Source organism: Notamacropus eugenii, chromosome 2, assembly GCF_028372415.1.
Source record: "Notamacropus eugenii isolate mMacEug1 chromosome 2, mMacEug1.pri_v2, whole genome shotgun sequence".
Taxonomy (NCBI): Eukaryota; Metazoa; Chordata; class Mammalia; order Diprotodontia; family Macropodidae; genus Notamacropus; species Notamacropus eugenii.
Genome location: NC_092873.1, coordinates 236984262 through 237005115, shown reverse-complemented (window position 1 = coordinate 237005115; position 20854 = coordinate 236984262). Strand labels below are relative to the sequence as shown.

Below are 20854 nucleotides of genomic sequence, written 5' to 3'. Positions count from 1 at the left end.
ATCTATTTTTCCAGTCTGATCATACATTACATACTCTAAATTCTAGATAAATTGGTCTTCTTGCGGTTTTATATTCACAGCATTCAATTTTCTGCCTCTGTGACTGTATATACTGTCTCTGATGCCTTGAATTTCCTTCCTTTTCTCAGAATTGGACAGGATGTCAAGGTGTGTCTGGCTTGTGATTTGCATTGGACTGCCTAATCAGTGACCTCATAGAATTAAAAAATATAATGAAAAACCAAATCATGTTTTGTGAGCCCCCAAATTCGATAATGCAGGTTTTTCCCCAGAAAAACATGCAATTAGATTGACCATTTTTTCCTTTAAAAAACATTGATATAGATTTATGATAAAAAAATTTAAGATGATACACACTATTGAAACATATCCTATAAATACTATTATGTTAAACATGTCATTATAAAACTTAAAGATTGTTAATAACTAGTTTAGCTGAGACACGTCTTCCATGCCTGCTTTTCATTCGTTTACTATTGTCTTTGTTGCTACTACAAGAGGTTTTTTTTTTCTTGATGTTGGTCATGTTTTCCTTATTTAAAAGAAATTGTTAAAAACCAATCATCTGCCATGTCAATGGCAGAAAGTCACAGGACAGTGGAAGTCATATATTTCAAGCTTTTTAATTGTGAAAAAGAAAATTGTTGTGCCTTATTTCTAATAAAAGTATGTCAGTGGCAAAAGGATAGAGTTTGCATTGTCACTGTGGAACTAGTCATAAAGAAAAGTTTGTCATTCAGAAGGAAAACTGAGAGAAGAAAGTAAAGTCTGCTAAAGTAAGGTTTATGGGGACAACAAAATATGTTTACTGCAGTGAATAAATTGAATGCTACTGCAGTTCAAGCAAGCTTTGCTTCGTTGCAGACCATTGCAAAATGATCGAAGCCTTTATAGATAGTGACTTCATAAAATAATGTTTATTAAAGACCTGAAATCCTTTGTTTTGGGTAAATAGCAAGCCTTAAAAATGTGTTTGTTAGTGAATCCAGTTGCTGAATGCATTAATAAATTGACTGGGGATTTATGCTGACAACCTAAAGAAGAAAATAAAATCTTCTGTTCCATTTTCCATCATGATTTATGAAAATATAGACATTATAGATCTGGCTAAGTTTCTTGGTTTTATTAAAGGAATACCTGGCAAATTAAAAAAAACATATCTAGTACCCATAAAGAGAAAAGTTGGTGCCCTTTTCTCTACTCTGTCCTTCTTTGTGTAGACTTCTACTTGTGCTTTCTCATTATGTTGGAGAATAAGTATTCTCTTTCATTCCTTCTTTTTTATTCCTGAACATATCCTCCTCCACTCACCTTTTATTTCTTCTTTTAAGATAAACAAATATAATGGAATCATTCTTAGGCTCTCTGTCTTATTTGACTCCTTCTATGACTCATGATAACATTAGGTATTTGAGCGGATACTTATATCATTCCTCCCCTCTACTTCCCCCATAATATAAACAGAACATTATAAAGATCCCCTTTGATTATTCATTTGCATTTTTTTTATATTTCTCTTTATTCCCATGTTTGTATTTCCAACTTGTCCCTCAGCTCCAATCTTTTTATTATGAATTCTTGAATGACTTTAATTTCCTTAAAGATTCATTTTACCCCTGTAGGAGTATCCCCCCTGTAGGATTTGTTTTCCTGGGTACATTATTCTTAGTTTAAGTTCATATATTTTGCCTTTTGGAATATCACATTCCATATTTTTCACTCCTTTAAAATGGTAGCTGCTAAAACATATGTAATCCCAACTAGTTCCCTTGACACTTGCCTTCCCTCTAACTCCTTACAGTATTTTTGTTTGACTTGGTAGCTTTCTCTTCAGCATACACTCTTGACTTAACAATATCCATTATGCCCCTGCACAAGTATCTTCTTCTTGTCACCTTTCCAAGCTTTCCCCCTTCTTTTCATGTGTCATATTCTCCCATTAATACACAAGCTCCTTCAGGAAAGGGATTGCATTTCTTTTTGTTTCTGTTCGCCTTCTGTTTTTCTATTCTCCTACTTTAATTCAGTGTCTGTCATATAATAAATGCTTAATAAGTGATTATTGACTTTATGGTGTTCCTTAGAATTTCTTTCAGAAAATGATAGGTATATTCTTTCTGTTTTTAATTTGGCATTTTTTCTAATGTATCTGACCAATCTTTTTTTCTTTTTACATAAATTTTTGTTTCATTAAATATTTCCCAACTACATGTAAAAACTTTTAAACTTTAATTTTTAAAAAAATTTTGAGTTCAGAATTTTATCCTTTCCCCCTCCTTGAGAAGGCAAGCATTTTGATGTCAATTATCCACATGAAGTCAAGCAAAACATATTTCCATATTTGCCATTTTGCAAAAGAAAACACAAACACTACCCCCATCCTCACCCCTAGGAAAGAAAGCGAAAAAAAAATCTGCAGTCAGAGTTCATCAGTTCTCTTTCTGGAGGGGGAGAGCATTTTTCATCACGTGTCATTTGGAATTGTCTTGGATCATTGCCTTGATCAGATTAGCTACGTCTTTCACAGTTGATCACCCTTACACTATTGCTCTTCTGATGTACAATGTTCTTCTGTTTCTGCTCACTTCACTTTACATGAGTTCACATAAATCTTTCTAGGTTTTTCTGAAACCATCCTGCTCATCATTTCTTACAGCACAATAGTCTTCAATCACAATCATATAGCACAGTTTGTTCAGCCATTTCCCAATTGATGAGTATCCCATCAATTTCTAATTTTTTGCCTCGAAAAAAAAGTGTTGCTACAAATTTATATATATATTCTCTCTCTATATATATATATATATAATGTATTTACAAATAGATTCTTTTCCCTTTCCTTTGATCACTTTGGATATGGATTTAATAGGGGTATTGCTGGATCAAAGGGTATACATGGTTTTATAGTCCTTTGGGCATAGTTCCAAATTGTTCTTCATAATTGTTGGATCAGTAGTCAACTCCACCAACAATGCATTAATGTCCCAAATTTGCTACATACCCACCAGCATTTGTAATTTCTTTTTCTGCCATGTTAGCCAATCTGATAGGTGTGAGGTGGTACCTTAGAGTTGTTTTAATTTTTGTTTCTGTAGTCAGAAGTAGTTTAGGACATTTTTTTCCCGTGTGACTACAGAGAGCTTTGATTTCTTTTTCTGAAAACTGCCTCTTTATATCCTTTGACCATTTATTAACTGGGGAATGGCTCTTATTTTTTATAAATTTGGCTCAGTTCCTGTATACTTGAGAAATGGGGCCTTTATCAGAGAAACTTATTGTAGTTTCCCTCCAATTTTCTGTTTTCCTTCTAATTTTGGCTGCATTTTGTTTGTGTAGCCAATCTTCTCCTTTGATTTCTTGAAATGTGATATGGAGACTTTTTTTTTCTTTTGGTTGTGACTTTTAAGTTGTCCAATCATTCTTAAATTAGCTTTTCTTGAGTCTGTTTTCCAGGTCAGTTGTTTCTGTTATGAGATGCCTTATCTATTCTTGTCTTTTACCTCAATCTTTTGACTTTGTCTTACTATTTCTTGTTGTCTTATAGAATCAATAACTTCTTGTTGATCCATTTTAATTTTCAGTTTGTTACTTAAGATTTTGTACCTCTTGTGCTAAGCTTTTAATTCTCTTACAAGTCATTCCTCCAAAGCTCTTATTTCTTTCCCAATTCTTTCCCCTATCAATTTCATTTAATTTATATATTTTTAACTATGAAAAAAAAGATTGCTTTTTCTTTTTTTTTTTTTTTTTTTTAAGGAATTCTAGTTAATCATATGGGTGAGCCTTACTTCCAAGATTAGCATTTTGTATTAGGGCTAGGTTCTGCAACTTTCTAGTGGGATTATTCTGACCTTGTCTGGTCCTGGCTTGTCTTATCTGAGTTCTGGTCTAGGTGCTCTTCAGGAGTTGAGTGCTGAGTTCTTGGAGGATATTAGGGACACCTTTAGGCAGGGAGGTACTTTCAGTGACCCTGTACTGTCAGATTGAGGGCATGGTCAGATGGCTATATTCCTGGGCTTTCCAAACTCCAGGCCTCAGTTTGGGTTTGGGCAGCATAGCTACAGACTGGTCCCTGTCTATTTAAGTATGTAGCTGTTGTCCTCAACTTCTGTCTGCTAGCTGGAAAGGCTTAGCAGGTTGAGAGCAAACATACTCTTGATCTAGCCTTGTTTGGGGACTGGGACTGATTAGAGATTCATTTCTGGGTATTCTTATGCTGCTAGCCTAGCTCTATTCTGGGCCCAGGGCTTATTCCTCCATCTACTCTCAACAATCTTGCACTGTTGATCAAGCTCTTTTTGAACCCTATGGGGCTGGTCCTGCAATCTAGCCCATTCTGAGTGAGCCTATGCTGGTGGCCTAACCTTGTCACATCTGTGATCTTTGGCTTAAAAGATGAAGCATTGTGGTTTCCTATTAGATTTTCCAGTCATTACTCCTTCTGGTGCTTATTTAGATCTCTGTTGTAGGGGAAACTACTTCCTTTTAGTCTGCCAGTGTTTTTCACAATAAATATATAAATAGATCCAGTTATTAGCTTAAAATAAAACTATCCCTCATGCTTCATTTTCTTCACATAGCTCCTTTTTCCCCATAAATACTCTTTCTTCCAAAAGATTTTATTTGTGAAACCTCTGGACTAAATTGTATGATACAAAATGGACAATAAATTCAAATGGGTTTGGAGAAGAGATAAATCAGGGAGAGAGTAGTTAAGGAAGGCTTTACAGATAACTGATAGAACTTAAAACTTAATAAATGGTCCTTAATAAATGGATAGGATATGAATTTACTAGAATTTTAGAATTATAAAATTACAAACCTCAGTAATCATTTGATTCAACCTGTACCCTAAGAAGTACTTTCCATTACAGTATACCTAACAAGCAGTATGGTATAATATGGTACAGTAGAAGAATGCTGGACTTAGAATCCAAAGACCTGAATATTTTGTAGGCAAGTCATTTAACTTAGTGTTTCAGTTTCCTCAACTATAAAATGAGTGGGTTGGCCTAGTAGATGACCTCAAAGTTCCCTGCCATCTCTAAGTCTATAATCCTATGAAATATGAAATGCTCCTTCAGCATCTACTTGAAGAGGGAAACTCTCCAGGAAGTCTATTCCACTTATAGACAACTAGTGTTGGAAAAATTTTTTTCTCAGCTTCAATTAGCCTATTTTTTTTGTGACTTCCATATGTTGCTCTTAGCTCTGCCCCAGAGGATGGGGGAGTAGAACAAGACTAACCTTCTTCCACATAATAACCCTTTGCATGCTTGAAGATAGCTGTCGTATACAAACTCGTCCCTTCGAGTCTTCCCTTTTCCAAGTGAAACATTACTGTTTCCATCAATCATTCATTATATGTCATTAACTTAAAAACCTTCACCATCCTGGTTGCCCTCCTTGGCATGCTCTCCATGTCATCAATGTTCTTCTTTAAACTATGATACTTAGAACTAAACATAATATCCCAGATGTTATATTCCAGGGCAGAATGCAGTGGGATCTTATTTCCTTATTTCCAAAACTATTTTCTCTCAATATAGTCCAACATCCCATTAGTATTTTGGGCTATCATATCACACTGGGTTTGATATTCACTAAAATCCCTAGATCTTTATCATATAAACTTCTATCTAATCATACCCCTGCTATCTTGCACTTAAAAAGCAGATTTTTTAAAAAAGCCCAAGTGTCAGACTACACTTATCCTTCTTTAAATGTATTTCAGCTTACTAGATTCAGGCTCATGTCTAGTCTTTAACGATATTTTTTTTTCTTACTCCATTATGTTAACTAACTCTCCTCAGTTTTTACCTTTTGTTGATTTGATAAGGATGTCATCGATTCTGTTATCCAAATCTTTGGTAAAACTGTTAAACTTCATAAGACAAAGGATAAATCCCTGACAGCACTTCGGTGATGACCATCTTCCACAAAGAATCATTAAGGACTCTTTGTGTTCATCTGTTCAACAATGTCTAAATCCATCTATTATATTTCCTGTTATCTAGCCCATAACTCTCAGTCTTTTCTATAAAAATATTAGTAGATACTTGATCAAATACATTGTTTAAATCTAAGTAAACTTTACCTGTAGCCTCCTACGAATGTATTAGTTTAGTAACTGTTAAGAAACCAAAAAGAAAGAAGGGTGATCTGATATGACTTGTTCTTGTTAAAGCTGTGGTGATTCTTCATGATTAGCGTTTCCTTTTGAGATGTTCACCAGTCAAATTTTACTTAGTTCAATGATACAATTTTCCCAGGAATTGAAGTCAAGGCCATTGGTCTTTAATTTTTATAGTATCTGTTCTTTTGTTTTAAAAAAAAAAATGACAACATTTTGTATGCCTGTGCTACTTCTCTTCTCCATTATCTTTCAACTCCACTTTCAGTAAAATAGCTCAGCAATCTTATCTGCTCTTTCTTTCGATCCCCAAGGATGGTCCTAGATTATCTGATTCCGACAACTTGAATTTATGCAGCTAAGTACTCATATTTAACTTGGTGGTTAATTCCTGTTAGCTATTTTTGTTCTATCCTTTCTGGCTCAAAAGTCGTTGTCTTTGGCAGAGATAACAGAAAAAAAATTGGGCAGCTCAACCTTCTCCATCTTGTCAGGCAATAATAATAATAACTAGCATTTACATAATGTTTACTATGTGCCAGACATTGTAGTAAGTACTTTAAAATTATCTCATTTTATCCTCATAGCAACCCTGGGAAGTAGGTGCTGTCCTCATTTTATATGTCAGGAAACTGAGGTGAACAGAAGTTATGTGACTTGCCCAGGGTCATGGAGCTAGTAAGTGTCAGAAGTTGGATTTGAACTCAGATTTTCCTGATACCAGGCCTGGCACTCTATCTATTGCACCCATCATTCCATCCACCCTAAGAAGTGGTCCTATCCCTACTTAGATCATCCTATTTTCCTCAATGTAGCTAAAAATGATATTTTTTTAGTTTTTTTTTTGTTTTTCTTTTCAGCTTCAGCACATTCTGGAGTTTAGGTCTCTGGATATTATTCTTAAACCATGGCGTACCTTTGTTACCTAACTTTATTTCTGTTTTCTGTACATATTTTGTAAAAATATAAATTTGTTGGTATGATTTCTTCATTGATCACTTTGTATCTTCAGAATTTCATTTTTAAGAATTTCATATTTCTGTAGGCTTTATTTCTCCTATAGTATTTTGGTCCATGAGATATGATCTCTCTTTTCTCTTTAGTCTTTAAAATCTGCTCTCCCAAAATATAAGATGCATGTCAGACTCTGTCCAATTTTCCTTTCTTTTGTCATACACTGTAAGAGAGAGTGGTTACTTTCCCTAAGGTTGTCATCATTTCTACTCTTGTAACTAGTTCCTCTCTGTTAAATGAGAATCTAATCTAGAATAAAATTTCCTCCTTTTGGCTCCTCCACCTTTTAAAAGATGAAATTATTATTAAGTTGTGGTAACATTAGCAGGAACTACATGAAAACACACACACACACACACAAATGGAAATAAGCATAGTGTATTTGTTAGAAAATGTAGGGAAAGTCAGTAAAGCAACTTACCCAGCTGAAGCAGAGGATTCCCTTTAGCGAGAAACTAAACGGACATTCTTATTAACTGAAGTTTTAATGTAATGTTTTATGTATCTCTTATCACATTAAATCACAATAATACCTATCTCTACTTTTAAATTCTAGAATCCTCCCAAATATCTGGTTAGGAAGCTGCCCTCGACAGGTGGAGCATGTAACTATCAAACTGAAGCATGAATTAGGGGTGACAGCAGTAATGAACTTTCAGACCGAATGGGATATTATACAGAATTCATCAGGTTGCAACCGTTACCCAGAGCCCATGACCCCAGAGACCATGATGAGGCTTTATAAAGAAGAAGGAATGGTCTATGTATGGATGCCTACACCAGACATGAGTACTGAAGGTAATGATCCTGATAGTTGCATCTCTGCTAAATGGTTTAAGGAGCCCCTGAAAAAACGCATGCTTCATGAATTAAGCAAATTTGGTGGGTAGATATCTATTCTTTTTTTAACTTCATAATTTTATTATGCACCTTGTATTCTGATTTCATGGTTAAAACTCCGATGAAATTAACTGGTGATAAATTTATTGTTGTTTCAAAGTGGAGAGTTTCTTATAAGATTTGTATATGTAGTCTTAGTTTTTATTTACCTGAGTTTTTGGGGAAGTTTTTTTAGAGAAGGCTGGCTTTCTCATGTTTGAGATCTGATGCTCCAGTGACTCTTGACTCAATGATGTGAGTATTTTCTCCAACAATATAACTTAAAAAGTCATCCATGTCTGCCTGTACTGTGCAGTTATCAGCCATATGCTCCCATTACGTAGGAGTGGGTATTCCCCACCATACATTGTGTGGTTGAAAGCTGTGCACCTGGTCTGTTCTGTGTGACCAGTCCACCTTTGTTCTCCCGATCATGCATCTCTCTGATGAAGTTTTTGACATGTCTCTCATAATTCCTTGTTGCCTTGTTTATGCTCCCCTTGTGTGTGTCCACTGAACTTTTGTAGTTCTCAAATTAATTTCTTTAAACAGTGTAATATTCTATTTCTGGCAGCCTTATAACATCGCCAGAAGAACAGTGGTATTAAGACTGACCTTTGTTTCATGGGAAAAATGAGGTCATTAGAAGACCTTTGTAATTTTTCAGTGGCAGCATAGCCTGTTCCTTTCTACCTCAGCTCTGGGCCCAGCTCCATGTCCTTCTGTACTATCTATCCCAGAAATGTCGACTGACGAATATACTCCAAGCAACTGCGTATCATTATCTACGAAAGCAGTCATTCTTTATCACTCTGTTCTTTTGTATGTAGGTATAAAATTAAAAATCCTTCAATTTACTGACTTGTTATTTGGGCTGAGATTTTTAAGCTCTGATTCTCAGGGTGTGATTCCCTCTAATTACATTGCATGTGCCCGTCCTGGCCCTGTCTTTATTCAGAACAGTGACTGAATCCAGTGAATATTGACAGTGTGATTAGTTCCTTGTATTGTGCACAAATAATGGAAGGAATGCTATTTGGGAAATGGGGTGGCTTTTTTTTTCTGAATCATAGAATTCTCTATTTAGAAAGGACTTGAGAAGTCATCATCCAGCCTAACTTATTCCCCAGTGGTCCTGCTTTAAGCTTTAATCATTCTTCTTCTGGGGAACTCTTTGTGATGTTATGTTGGTTATGAAATCATTTTAGAATGATCTATTCATTCTATGGTGAGAGTGAATTTCTTCCCTTCCTTTCTCAAGAGCAGGCTTAACCTTCCAGTTTGACCATAGTCCAGAGTAATGCTAGTCCCCTTTAGTGTTCCATCTGGTTTGTATTGTCTATTTAGGACTATCTTATAATGAAACTAGCTTTCTTGGGATGAGGTTCACTAACTCACCTGGACATTTATACAGTGGTATTCAGTAAATCATAATTCACATGTAGATTTATTTTCCCATTCTACACTTACCCTGTTCTGTGTAATTCATTCATTCATTCATTCAGAAAACTTTTATTAAGCATCTCCTATATGCCAGGCACTGGGGACACACAAAACGCCCCAACCTACCAAGACCCCAGCAACAATTTTCAATAAATAGATAAAGGAGCATTTGAGCAATGGAACCACAGCTCCCTCCCAATCAATCAATCAGTCATTTAGCAAGTATTTACTATGTACCTATTGTGTGCCAGATATTGTGCTAAGCACTTGCAATGTAGGTACAAAGAATGAAATAGTTTCTACTCACAATGAGCTGGTGCTCAATGAGGGGAGTTAATAGGTACACATAAAAATATGTATAGCATAAATATAAAGCAAATAAATGAAAACCCATGAAAAAGTCGTTAAATGCAAGGTGGTTTGAGTAAGAGGGCACTAACAGCTGGGAGTGTCAGGAGGGGCTTCGTTTAGATGATTGTGTCTGAGCTGCGTTTAAAGGAGGAGAGGAGTCTACCCAGAATACATTCCAGTGCAGAAGGCCTGCGGATAGGGGGACTTGTGGACCTGTGATTTTACTGGTATGGGGATCTCTCTGCAAAAAAACCCTTCTACCAAAGTATGCACTGTTCCGCTTATAGCCTTAGAGAATGTCTTGGATCCCTTAGAGATTTAAAGACCATCCCAGGATCACAAAGCCAGGAAGTGTTAGAGGCAAGACCTAAAACTAGGTCTTCTTGATTCTGAAGGCAGCTCTCTGTCCACCATGGCATGCTGCCTCTCATAGAAACATGTTGAAATATATTAAAATGATTTATTTTTTTCTCAGAGAAAAGTAGGTACAATAGAAAGAGTACTGAATTTGGCATCAAATGCTAGCATTACCACTTGCTGTCTGTGTAAACTTGAGCAAGTCCCTTAAAGTTCCTTAGCCTCATTTTAGTCTTCTGTAAAATAAGGACATTGGTCTAGATAGCTTCCAAGCCTAAGCTTGAGTTCTGTGACCTAAGGAACGCTTTGACAACTATTATTCTATTATCTGTAACAGAGTGAACTGCAGAGCCCTCAAGGGTAAAGGGTTTTCTTCTGAGCCAGACTTTCCCTAGAATAGATAGCAGTCAAAGGGTTAATAACCATTCCTGCATCCCAATGGGACATTTTATCGATAAATCAATCCGCCTGTGAGGCTCACACGATGAGCATGTGAACATATAGATTAATTCAGCTGAATATTTTTAGAGCCCTAGAGAAAAATCTATCAGGAAGTGTTTTGAGCTGTAGCATAATGCTGTCAGATGAAGTCTAAGACAGAAGACAGTTGTTAGGCTAGACTGTCACCACTAGTTGTCACTGAGCTGTTAAAATCAATTGTACAATCGATTGTTACTCTTGTACGCTTTGTTGTAGGCAGAGAAGATGTTAAAGTGTTGTTCCCCCTGCCCCCAGGATGTGATATTACCTGAGCAACAGAAAGCTCCCAAACCCGCTGCCGGCTTCAAAGTCCTTTCAAATTCAGTTCATATCTTTGCAAGAAAACTACTGTTATTATGGTTCTGATTTGTGGCATGGTAATGGATACCCATGCTAATTTCTGGGGACAGTTAATGGGACTTAGTAAAGGCTCAAGGTGAGGTCAGATTCTGAACTCCTCATCGGACATTCAAAATATGCCAAATGTTCTTAGTAGTCTGTTAATGTGACTACCAAGAAGTGCCTGTGATGACCCTAGGGAGAGTGTGTCTGTATTACATTTTGAATGTTTCAGGAAAAAAAGTTATGCATGAATAAAATAATATCAACAAAATCAAACCTGACCTTTTAATGAAAGAAATGTAGATTTGTATAAACATGTACATGTATGACTAGCATGTGTGGGAGCAGAATTGATCCTTCAGAGCTAGCCTTTGGGAAAAATGCAAAGAAGAGCAAATTTTTCTTTGGTACCCTTCTCTCCTCCTTACTCTGCATTCCTCAGTACCTTTATGCTGACCCCTGGCTGTGACACCCTTCTCTGGTAGCATCCCATGTTTCAAATTTCTCTTCTGAAAATCTTTTTTATTATGAACTAAACAAATAGAAACATTTAATATTCAGAGAAGGACAAGAAAGAGGTATGTATAAGAAACTGCAAACTGTTATAGCAAACAAACTAATTTATATACTCATATGTATATGTATGTGTGCATCCCCAACTCTTATCCCTGAATAGAAGACCTCGTTAATAGTCATAAACATTTATTAATGTTTGTGCCATGCATTGTGCTAAGTGCTAGGGATACAGAGGGAGGCAAAAGACAGCCCCTGCCTTGAGGAGCTCACAATCTATAGTTCTTCAAAACAAATCTTTTGCCCTTTAAAATCTCCTCAGTATACAGTCCTCAACTAGGTATGTGGCATGCCTGGGTATTGTTGACAATAGGCCAGGAGAGTTACTTGGTACTAGGACCAGTGTGGATGCATCACAGGTTTAACCAGGCAAGAACCAGAGTCTGTGAAAGAATGAAGTTTTTTTTTCCTTTCTTTTACAGAGTGGCCCTAGTAAGAAAGAAATAAAGTTGGCTCTCTTTTGTACTCATTTCCTGGTGTGGGCAGAGAGAAAAATGAATTTCACAAATGGATCTAACTCCAGATTAAAACAGAGAAAAGATGCTTGGTGTCCTGGGAGGTTTTTACTGTCACACTGGGATTTAGGTTGCAAAAGAGCACACCTAGAGGGAGCCAGGACCAGGGCTAGGGCTGGAAAGGAGAGGTCCTAAAGGTCTGCTTCCTAAATTAGCTGTAATCTCTTAGACAGGCCACAGTAATCAGGTATCTTAAGTCTAGTTATAAAAAGTTCAGAGTGTAGGACAGAGATTGTTAACCAGGGGCCCCTGAATTTGCTTTTTTTTTTTTTTTTATAATTTCCAGATTGCAAAAGGGGTCTGAAACAGAAAAAAGGTTAAGAATTCCTAGTATAAGTCAGAAAGTAGAGATTAAAAACAAAACAAAAACCAAGTCTAAGAGAGCGAGGAATAAAGGATTATTACAGCTGACAAAAGTCTGGGCAGTAAGGAATGAGGAATTGGATAGGGCAGGAGTGGGGAACCTACAGTTTTGAGACTCTTTAGGTCCTCAAGCACGGCCCTTTGATTGAATTGAGACTTCACAGAACAAATTAGGATTTGTCAAATTCTGTGCTAAGTGATAGGAATATAAAGGCAAAAATGAAGAAGTACTTCCCCCCAAGGAGCTTACATTCTGTTGGGGGAGACGTACATATATACAAAATGTAAATTTATATATAATATTTACATGTAGGTACACAAAATATGAATAATAAACAAATTGAACTATAGATATTAACACAAGAAGATATTTAATTATAACAAACTGTAAAAAGAAGTGGTCTCCTCCTGTCAAGGTTCTTATAATTTCTATTTTAGTAGTTAGTTCCTCCTTCTTAATTAGGGTCAAACCAAAAATAGCAATTTGGCTCATTATTTCCTCTGCCTTTTGAAGAATAAAATTATTAAGGCAAGTTAAGAGTTTATCAGCTGCTCTGCTTTAGCACAGAAAGAGCTCCAGTCAATGTCTGGACAGATGAAGTCCTCCATCAAGTTCATCATCCATTTCATCTTTCTGTCCAAATGATCTGTAGTGTACTTTCTTCACACTACCCGTTTCTGTTTCTTCCTCCACTTGGTCCATGAAGACAAGGAAGGTTATCTTAGGTCTTTTTCACTTGTAATATTCTGTAAATCTGTAGATCATTCTTTTCTCCCTCCTTTACTTCCTTGGTTTTCCTATATGAGCTTGGAATCCTTCTGTCTAGCACTACTGCACTACCACCCACTTTTTCTAGTCCTAATTTCACAGGTGCATTCTAGTCATGATTTCATTCCTACTACGTCTCAGTGATATAGGTGAATTTACCTTCTTATATTTCTCTAGTTCATCTTGCCCATTACTCATATTTATGCGCTTGCCTATAGTTGTCTTGGACAATGAATTTTATTTTATCCCCTTCTCTTAAATATTGTCTGCTAGGATATTGGTCTCATCTACTGATTTTCTTATTTCCATGCTGGACCTAATACTCTCTTTGATATCTAGCTTTTTTGATGTTCATTTGGGTATACAATTATGCTTACTTTGATATTATTAGAAATAAATTTAATATTATTTATGTGCAAGTTAGAAAATTGATTGCAAAAACCCCTGGCATATATTCCTATTGCATGATATGCTGATAGGCTGGGTAACTCGCCCAGAGTCACATAGCTAATGACTGTCAGAGTCAGAATTTGAACCTTCACTAAGTCAGGGTTTATTATGCTGTTATATGTCCATGTTATGTAGTTCAAATTAACATAGGCTGGGTGCATTCAATTGATTTCTCTAAATCCTCTGGACTAATTCTAGTATGTGATCCAAATGGGTAAGAATTTATATTAATATTGTAGAACAAAATGTCCTTGGAAGGACATGTAAATGAAATGAAATTGAGGTACACTTAGGTGAGAGGTTCTTTCTGAAATAAAATTCAGTCTATGGTTATCCTACTAGATAACTGCAATCCATGTCAAGAAAAAATGCTGTGCCTATCCTGAGATATTTGTTAACTTTTCTTGTTGAGTGACATCTTCCCAGATATGGAAGGAACTCTGTGGGGGTAGTGGTGAAAAGAGACAAGCAATATAAAATGAAAGCTTTTGCTAGTGTTGATCCATTGCTTTTGAGTTGACCCTGCTAAAGTGCGATTTCATGAAAATTATTAATGTTGGAAAACTATTACCTTTTCTTTAAAAAAAAAAAAAAGAAACAAACAACTCTTGCAAAGAAACAAGCTGTCCCCTGCCCGTCTCACCCTGCATAGCACCCGGATTTCATGGTGCAACAGACAAGTTATTATTAGCTTGTGATATTCAGGTTTTGTTCCTAATGTGCGTGTGTCTTGTTTTCTCCATCCTAGGCAGAGTGCAGATGTTGCCTCAGGCAGTCTGTCTCCTCCACGGCCTGCTTGAGAACGGACACACCGTCTACGTACACTGCAATGCTGGTGTTGGCAGATCTACAGCTGCTGTGTGTGGCTGGCTCAAGTATGTGATGGGCTGGAATCTGAGGAAGGTGCAGTACTTCCTCATGTCCAAAAGACCTGCTGTGTATATTGATGAAGAAGCATTGGCACGTGCAGAGGACGATTTTTATCAGAAATTTGGGAAGGTCCGTTCTTCCTTATGCAATCTCTAGTGGGTAAAATCTCCAGCTTTTCTCTCAAGCTCCCTTCAGGGAAATGGGCTGACATTATGAGATGATGATTCAAAGACAAGACTCTTATTAAAAAACAGTAGTATGATGTGGTTCATTGTTACCATTTATTATTAGTAGTCTGGTATGAACATTTAGTTTCAGTTTTGGTTTAGAGATATATTTTCTCTGGAGCACCTTCTAAAGAAATTTATGCACAAGAAAGGGCAGCAAGTTTTTGGACTCTCCTTCTCAGTCTTGTGTGGTGCCACAAGGTAACAAACATCATTGACAACACCTGCAGTCAGAGTGCTCCTTTTTGGTTGACTTATACCTCAGGTGGTTTTATAAAAAATTCATGACTACAACTACCCTTTCTTGTAACATTGTATGTAACCATTTGCTACCTGGAAGCGGGGGAAAGTTGTACAGACTTCATCTCTTGCAACAAAAATAACAAAGAGGGTCCTACTGCTTTGTATGGAAACCATCTGGCCTGCTACCAAGCAAGACACCAAGTCTGGAAGATGGAGGTTCCATAAATCCTTGCTGAATGGAATGGAATTTCTTGTTCTGGAGGGAGAGAGTGCATCTATTTGTCTCAATTGTTATAGCAGAGATTCTTAATCTTTTCTTGTCCTGAACTCCTTAAGAAGTCTAGTGAAAACTGTAGACTTCTTCTCTTAAAAGTAATGTTTTTGAATGCATAAAACATAATACAAAAGATTACAAGGGAAACTAATTATATTGAAATAAACTTGTTAAAATATTATGAAAAAAAGTTCACCGATCTCCAGGTTAAGAACCCAGGCTCTGACAAATCTGAAAAATCTAAGAAAATGACCATTTAATGTGATTGCACCATGGGAGCTGGCTCTTGGCTGGTAGCAGAGATTTTTTCATCTTTTGTCTGCTTATTCTCTAGAACCTTCTAGAGGGCTTAGAACATAGTACGCACTTAATAAATGCTTATTGATTGATTGATTGGCTTCTTGTTTCCTTGGGGGAAGAATGAAAAGGGACAAATTGTACCTCATGGGCATATCAACCACATACTTCTCCACTATGAGGAGTTATGGTCACTCTCCATGATGCCACATGAGAGTAGTGATTGCCATTCCTGCTGTAGAAATGGAGAAATTACAGGTGAGGATTATTGAGGGAGAGGATAACCTCACTCCTTATTCTTAAATTGTGATGCTGAGTATTGTAATACAAGTTAAAATTAGATCATTCTTAGCCTTCTCAGTCTAAAGAACTTAGACAACTAGGTAACACAGGTGATAGAGTAGGACTTGAAGTCAGGTGGATCTGAGTTCAAATCCAGCCTCAGACACTTAGTAGCTGTATGACTTTGGGTTAGTCACTTAACCTTTTCAGCCTCATGTTCCTCATCTGCAAAATTGGAATATTAATAGCATCTACCTCCCAGAATTGTTGTGAGGAGTAAAAAGATAACCTTTGTAAAGTGCTTTGTAAGCCTTAAGGTATTTCATAAATGTTATTGTGGTCATCATTATCATTCCATGATAGTTCATCTGTTCACTTCTCCCCTCAATCTATCATTATTTTCCTTATAACTCATCCCATTCTGTAATTGTCTTAAGGGAAAATGTGGTGTCTTTTTTCCTCTCCCAGAAATTAAGATCTTCTACTATTAATATTCTTTTTATTTCTATAGAGGGAGGATTTATGATGGGCTGATAGGGATATTATATTTGGAGGTCTTCACTGACTTTCTACCACATTCTTGCCTTTCTTTCAGGGAGTCACTAGTAGCCTTTTACTACTTTCTGCTAAGAGAGAAGTCAGTGATAAGGTGGCAAGAATGAGAAGCAGGGGTCCAATCTCACATTAGCCTCATTAAGATCCTTTGAGTGCTGTCTGTAGGGAATACAATGACATTCACAGAAACTGCCATTGCTTTCAGCTGTTGGTAGAACAGACTTATAGGAATTTGTTTTTAATAACTTGCCCTTTATTTTCCCTACAACTTTGTGAGAGTTACAAAACCAGCACTGAGTTAGAGGACATAGGACCAAAAAATCCTAGATTTTGAATTGAAATGGATCTTGGAGACCAGGTCTAACTCCCTCATTTTTCAGCTGAAGAAACTAAGGCATGAGTAAAACACTGCCTGTGATCACACAGACAGTGTCTGAGGCAAGTCTTCCTGACTACAAGCTCAGGTCTTCATGACTACAAGTAAAGCACTCCATGTACTATGTTACTTAGCTATCCTCAAAGGTTTCTATCTGCTGTTGTCCATTTCTAGGACTTTACCCAAATGTTTTATACAGTATTTATAGCCATAGGACCATAGGAGCATTCTAGAGAGGGGGTTTTAACTTTTTTTGTGTGTTGTGAACCCTTTTGGCTGTATGGGGAAACCCTATGGAACCTTTTTCAGAATAATGGGTTTTAAAAATATATAATTGAAGGATTTGTTTGGTAAAATTTAGATTCAGTCAAAAGGCTGCACTTAAGAATGTAAAAGGCCACATGTGGCCTTAAGGCCGCAGGTTCCCCACCCCTGGAAATTTTCCACTTGAAATCAGAATATTTTCAAATGATAGAGATGTATTTCCTTAATGACTAAAAGATCCCAATCTTACCCTTCCCACTGGAAGTAGGCTTTAATCTTCTTTCCCTTTGCTCTGATAGGAGAAATCAGGTTCAGAAAAAATTAATTGGTAAATTAATAAATATTGACATTTTGTCCTGGATTAATGCCATGAATAATGCATTGAAGACATTTGGAGGTTAGTTGCAAAATAAAAGCATTTCCCACAGCTCTCATGTACAGAAACTTGTTTTTTTCCCCTAGAAATGATCATTTCTGAAGTCCAGAAGAACAAAGTATATTTCCTTATTTGATAAGAGGCAGTCATATTTGCTGTTATTATTTTTACAATTTGGAACTGAGTTATAGTTGTTTTATCACTGTCACTTCTACACTTTCCTTAATGGATAACAATCACTAGTGGCATGATAAAAAAGTCAGATAGGAGAGGACCACAAAGGAGGAGGAAAGGAAATCCAGCAGTTTAGTTAGGAAGAACCAAAGAAAGAATCGTTGTTAGCTGCTAGTCATCATGAGTGAAAAGGTTATTTTTCTTCTTTTTTGAAGCAGCCAATCTTCTTAGTGGAAAGGGAATGGAAAGATTAGGTCTCACTCTATTGATAATTTTGAGTTCTCTTGGGAAACATCCTTAAATCAGCTGTTCTGGCGTTGTGTTTATCACCATCAAGAAAAAAAAAAACTAAATTGAAGAAGCAATTTGTTCTTTTAGCCCACAGTCATGGTATAAGGGCTGAAACCCTCCCCCCCATCATATTTTTAAAGTAACATTAATGAGAAAAATAGAATAACTTCAAACTACCAGAATTAAGGTGAAATGTGAAATGAAGGAGTGGAAGGTGAGCTAGAAGAAGAAATAGAAATTCTGTAAACATGGAGAAAGTTAGCATGTCTATGCAGTATTCCATGTTTATGTAAGGTAAATGACTAGCTTTGAAGCTGGATTGTACTAACAACCTCACGTATTCACTATAAAGAGATGAAAAAACTTGGATCCTGAGGTATGTGATGACTAGAAGGCTGTGGAGAGGCAACAGTATTTCCCTGTTCCACTCTGGCCCCAACCAATGCCTAACTTGATTCCTTTAACAGATTTAGGAATAAGATTAAAGCTACCTTATTCACAGCCTGTACCCCAAAAGGACCTCAGCCATTGTTCCTAGTCAGCTGAAGTGTGATACTGTGGATACTGACTTTGGAGTCATAAGTCTTGGTTTTCAGTCCTGGTTCTACCACATATTAGCTGTGTGACTTGGGCTTCTCTGAACCTCAGTTTTCTCATCTGCAGAATAAAAGTCATAGTATTTTCATTTTGGCACCTCTCATATTTGCTATGAGAATCAGCTGAGACAATCATTTGATTCCTACAAGCCAAGTATTGAGTAAAATAAAGACTAGATAAATCTCAATTTAATAATGGTTATTCCCAAGAATGTCATACTCCTGTAGGTCATTTAAACTAATGATGTACCCATTCAAGGCAGGCTACTCCCCAGTCCTCAAAACAGCCACCTCTGAGAAGAGCACTGAGTTTTTTTTGTTTTTGTTTTTGTTTTCCCTAGGGAAGGGTTGGCAAGAAGAAGAAATGGAAGCCTCAGGGTCAAAGTCAAGGAATAGGTAATAAAGCACCAGGTGAAGGGAGACTAGCTAGTGAAATTGGGCATGAAGGAGATTTATTATGGGATTGTAATAGAAATAAGAATTTCATAGGATTTAGAGCTTGAAAAGGCATCTATTCCAACTCCTTTATTTTTTAGATAAGGAAGGAAAACCCAGAAAGTAGAAATAAATGACTAGAGGATGATAGTAAGCACTTAGTAAGACCAATATGGAATAAAGTTTTGACTAAATTAATGGAGAATTGATATCAACAGAGTGCCAGTAGAGATGAAAAACAAAGGACATTGAAGATTTGGGAGGACAAGCAAGTATACTGTTTTACTAAATAATATTCTTTTTGTTTTAGTGATGTTGGATGGGGATGGAAATACTCTTTAGGGGGAAGAAGAGGGAAAGGTATGTCTGCAAGTTACAAGCCTGTTAAATTCTTAGCCATTCCCTTAGGATGAGATCTCAGCATAATATAGAATGATTGCCATATAGGAGGGTATCAATTATGGTATATGAATGGAAAGACCTACTAGAAAAGGAAAAGGGAACCGAGACTGAGAGGGAATGAGTTGAGAATTCAAATTGGTTCATATTTATTAAAATCATACTGTAGTATGTGCAAGGCACCATGCCTACAAGCTGTAGTTTACCTAGTGCCTAGAAAAGAATTTAGTAATCTTTCTTGCTTTTCTTCTAAAAACAGCTGAAGGGCTGTAAACTAGATAATAGTACAATTACTCAGAGCTGGTTGAATGATTAGATGCAAAGAGTGACTCCATGTCAACTTGGCCGGGTTTCTGGTGGAGTGCTTCAGGGTTCTGTGCTTGGTTCTGTGCTATGTGGCATTTTAAATCCATTAATTGGATAAAGGCATTGAATGCAGGCTTATGAAATTGTCAGAAAACACAGAACTTAGAAGCACACTGGATGTTTGACAAACCAAGGATTCTAGAACATTGGCACAAACCAGTTAATCTAAAATTTGAATAGGGAAAAATGTTACATTTGGATTAAAAAACAATAACAACTCATTATGAAATAGGGGAGGTATGGTTAGAGAATAGTTTCCTTGAAAAAGATCTTGGAGTTTCATATACTACAACCTTAATTGTGATATGGTTTTCAGGAAAACTAATACAATCTTAGGCTGTCATGAGAGGCTAGAGAAATGACTAAATTTGGCCAGTTCAGATCTCCTATGTTCATTCCAGAGGGCACATTTAAGAAAGGAGATCAATAATCTTATAGATGAGTAAATATCACGAAGACCTTCAAGTTCATGTGATATAAAGACAAGCTAAAGGATTTGCAAATGTTTATCCTGGGGAAGAGATTTGGGTGGGGCATGGTAACTCTCCTCCAGTATTTGAAGGGCCATCCTGGGAAAGAGGAATTGGACTTCTGTTTCACCTCCAAAGACAGAACTAAGAATGGTGGGTGGGGATTGCAAATAGTCAAATTTAGAATTTTTTTTTTTTTTTTTTTTTAGCAAAAGCTGAAAGGGCCACTTGTCAACTGTAGAGTAGGGGAGACTCTCGTTCTTAATGTTTAAACTAGATGGTTTCTGAAAAAGTTCGTTCTATCTCAGGATCTGTGAAATGTGTCAACATTGAACCCTGACACTGAGATAAGAAAGACCCCTTGTTTAACGAATTTTCTGACAAAAGGGGAGGAGGCCTGAGACAAGATTTATAATCTGCTTTTAGGACACATACTAGAATTGAGGGTCATATGAAAAATAGAGGACAAAGGGCCACATTGATTGTCTCTGGTTTTTTGCCCATAGGACATATGAGTTAAAAAACTGCTCATTAAAAGCATTTTACTTCTATTGCAGAGAAATCTATAGGAGAAAGAATTATAGAACTTGACTCTACTGACCAAGTGTGTGATTCTCACTTAAAGTCATCCCCAAATTATTCTGTCTGTCTGTCCTCTTAAAAAGGTTT

The 20854-nt window shown here is 36.6% G+C and overlaps 1 protein-coding gene across 3 annotated transcripts in view; it reads left to right on the top strand.

Annotated features, from left to right (window-relative positions):
- The window catches only part of EPM2A (EPM2A glucan phosphatase, laforin), a 165601-nt gene extending 146515 nt beyond the window's left edge, over positions 1-19086 (top strand). For 2 of the 3 annotated variants that reach the window (XM_072643633.1, XM_072643632.1), the window contains exons 3-4: positions 7725-7966; positions 14439-15694. In XM_072643633.1, coding sequence (XP_072499734.1) covers positions 7725-7966; positions 14439-14716 — 520 coding nt within the window. In that variant the 3' untranslated portion in view covers positions 14717-15694. Of the gene's footprint in view, positions 1-7724; positions 7967-14438; positions 15695-18856 lie in introns of those variants that run through there. The other variant, XM_072643634.1, reaches the window with a different exon arrangement.
- The last annotated feature ends 1768 nt before the right edge of the window (positions 19087-20854 follow it).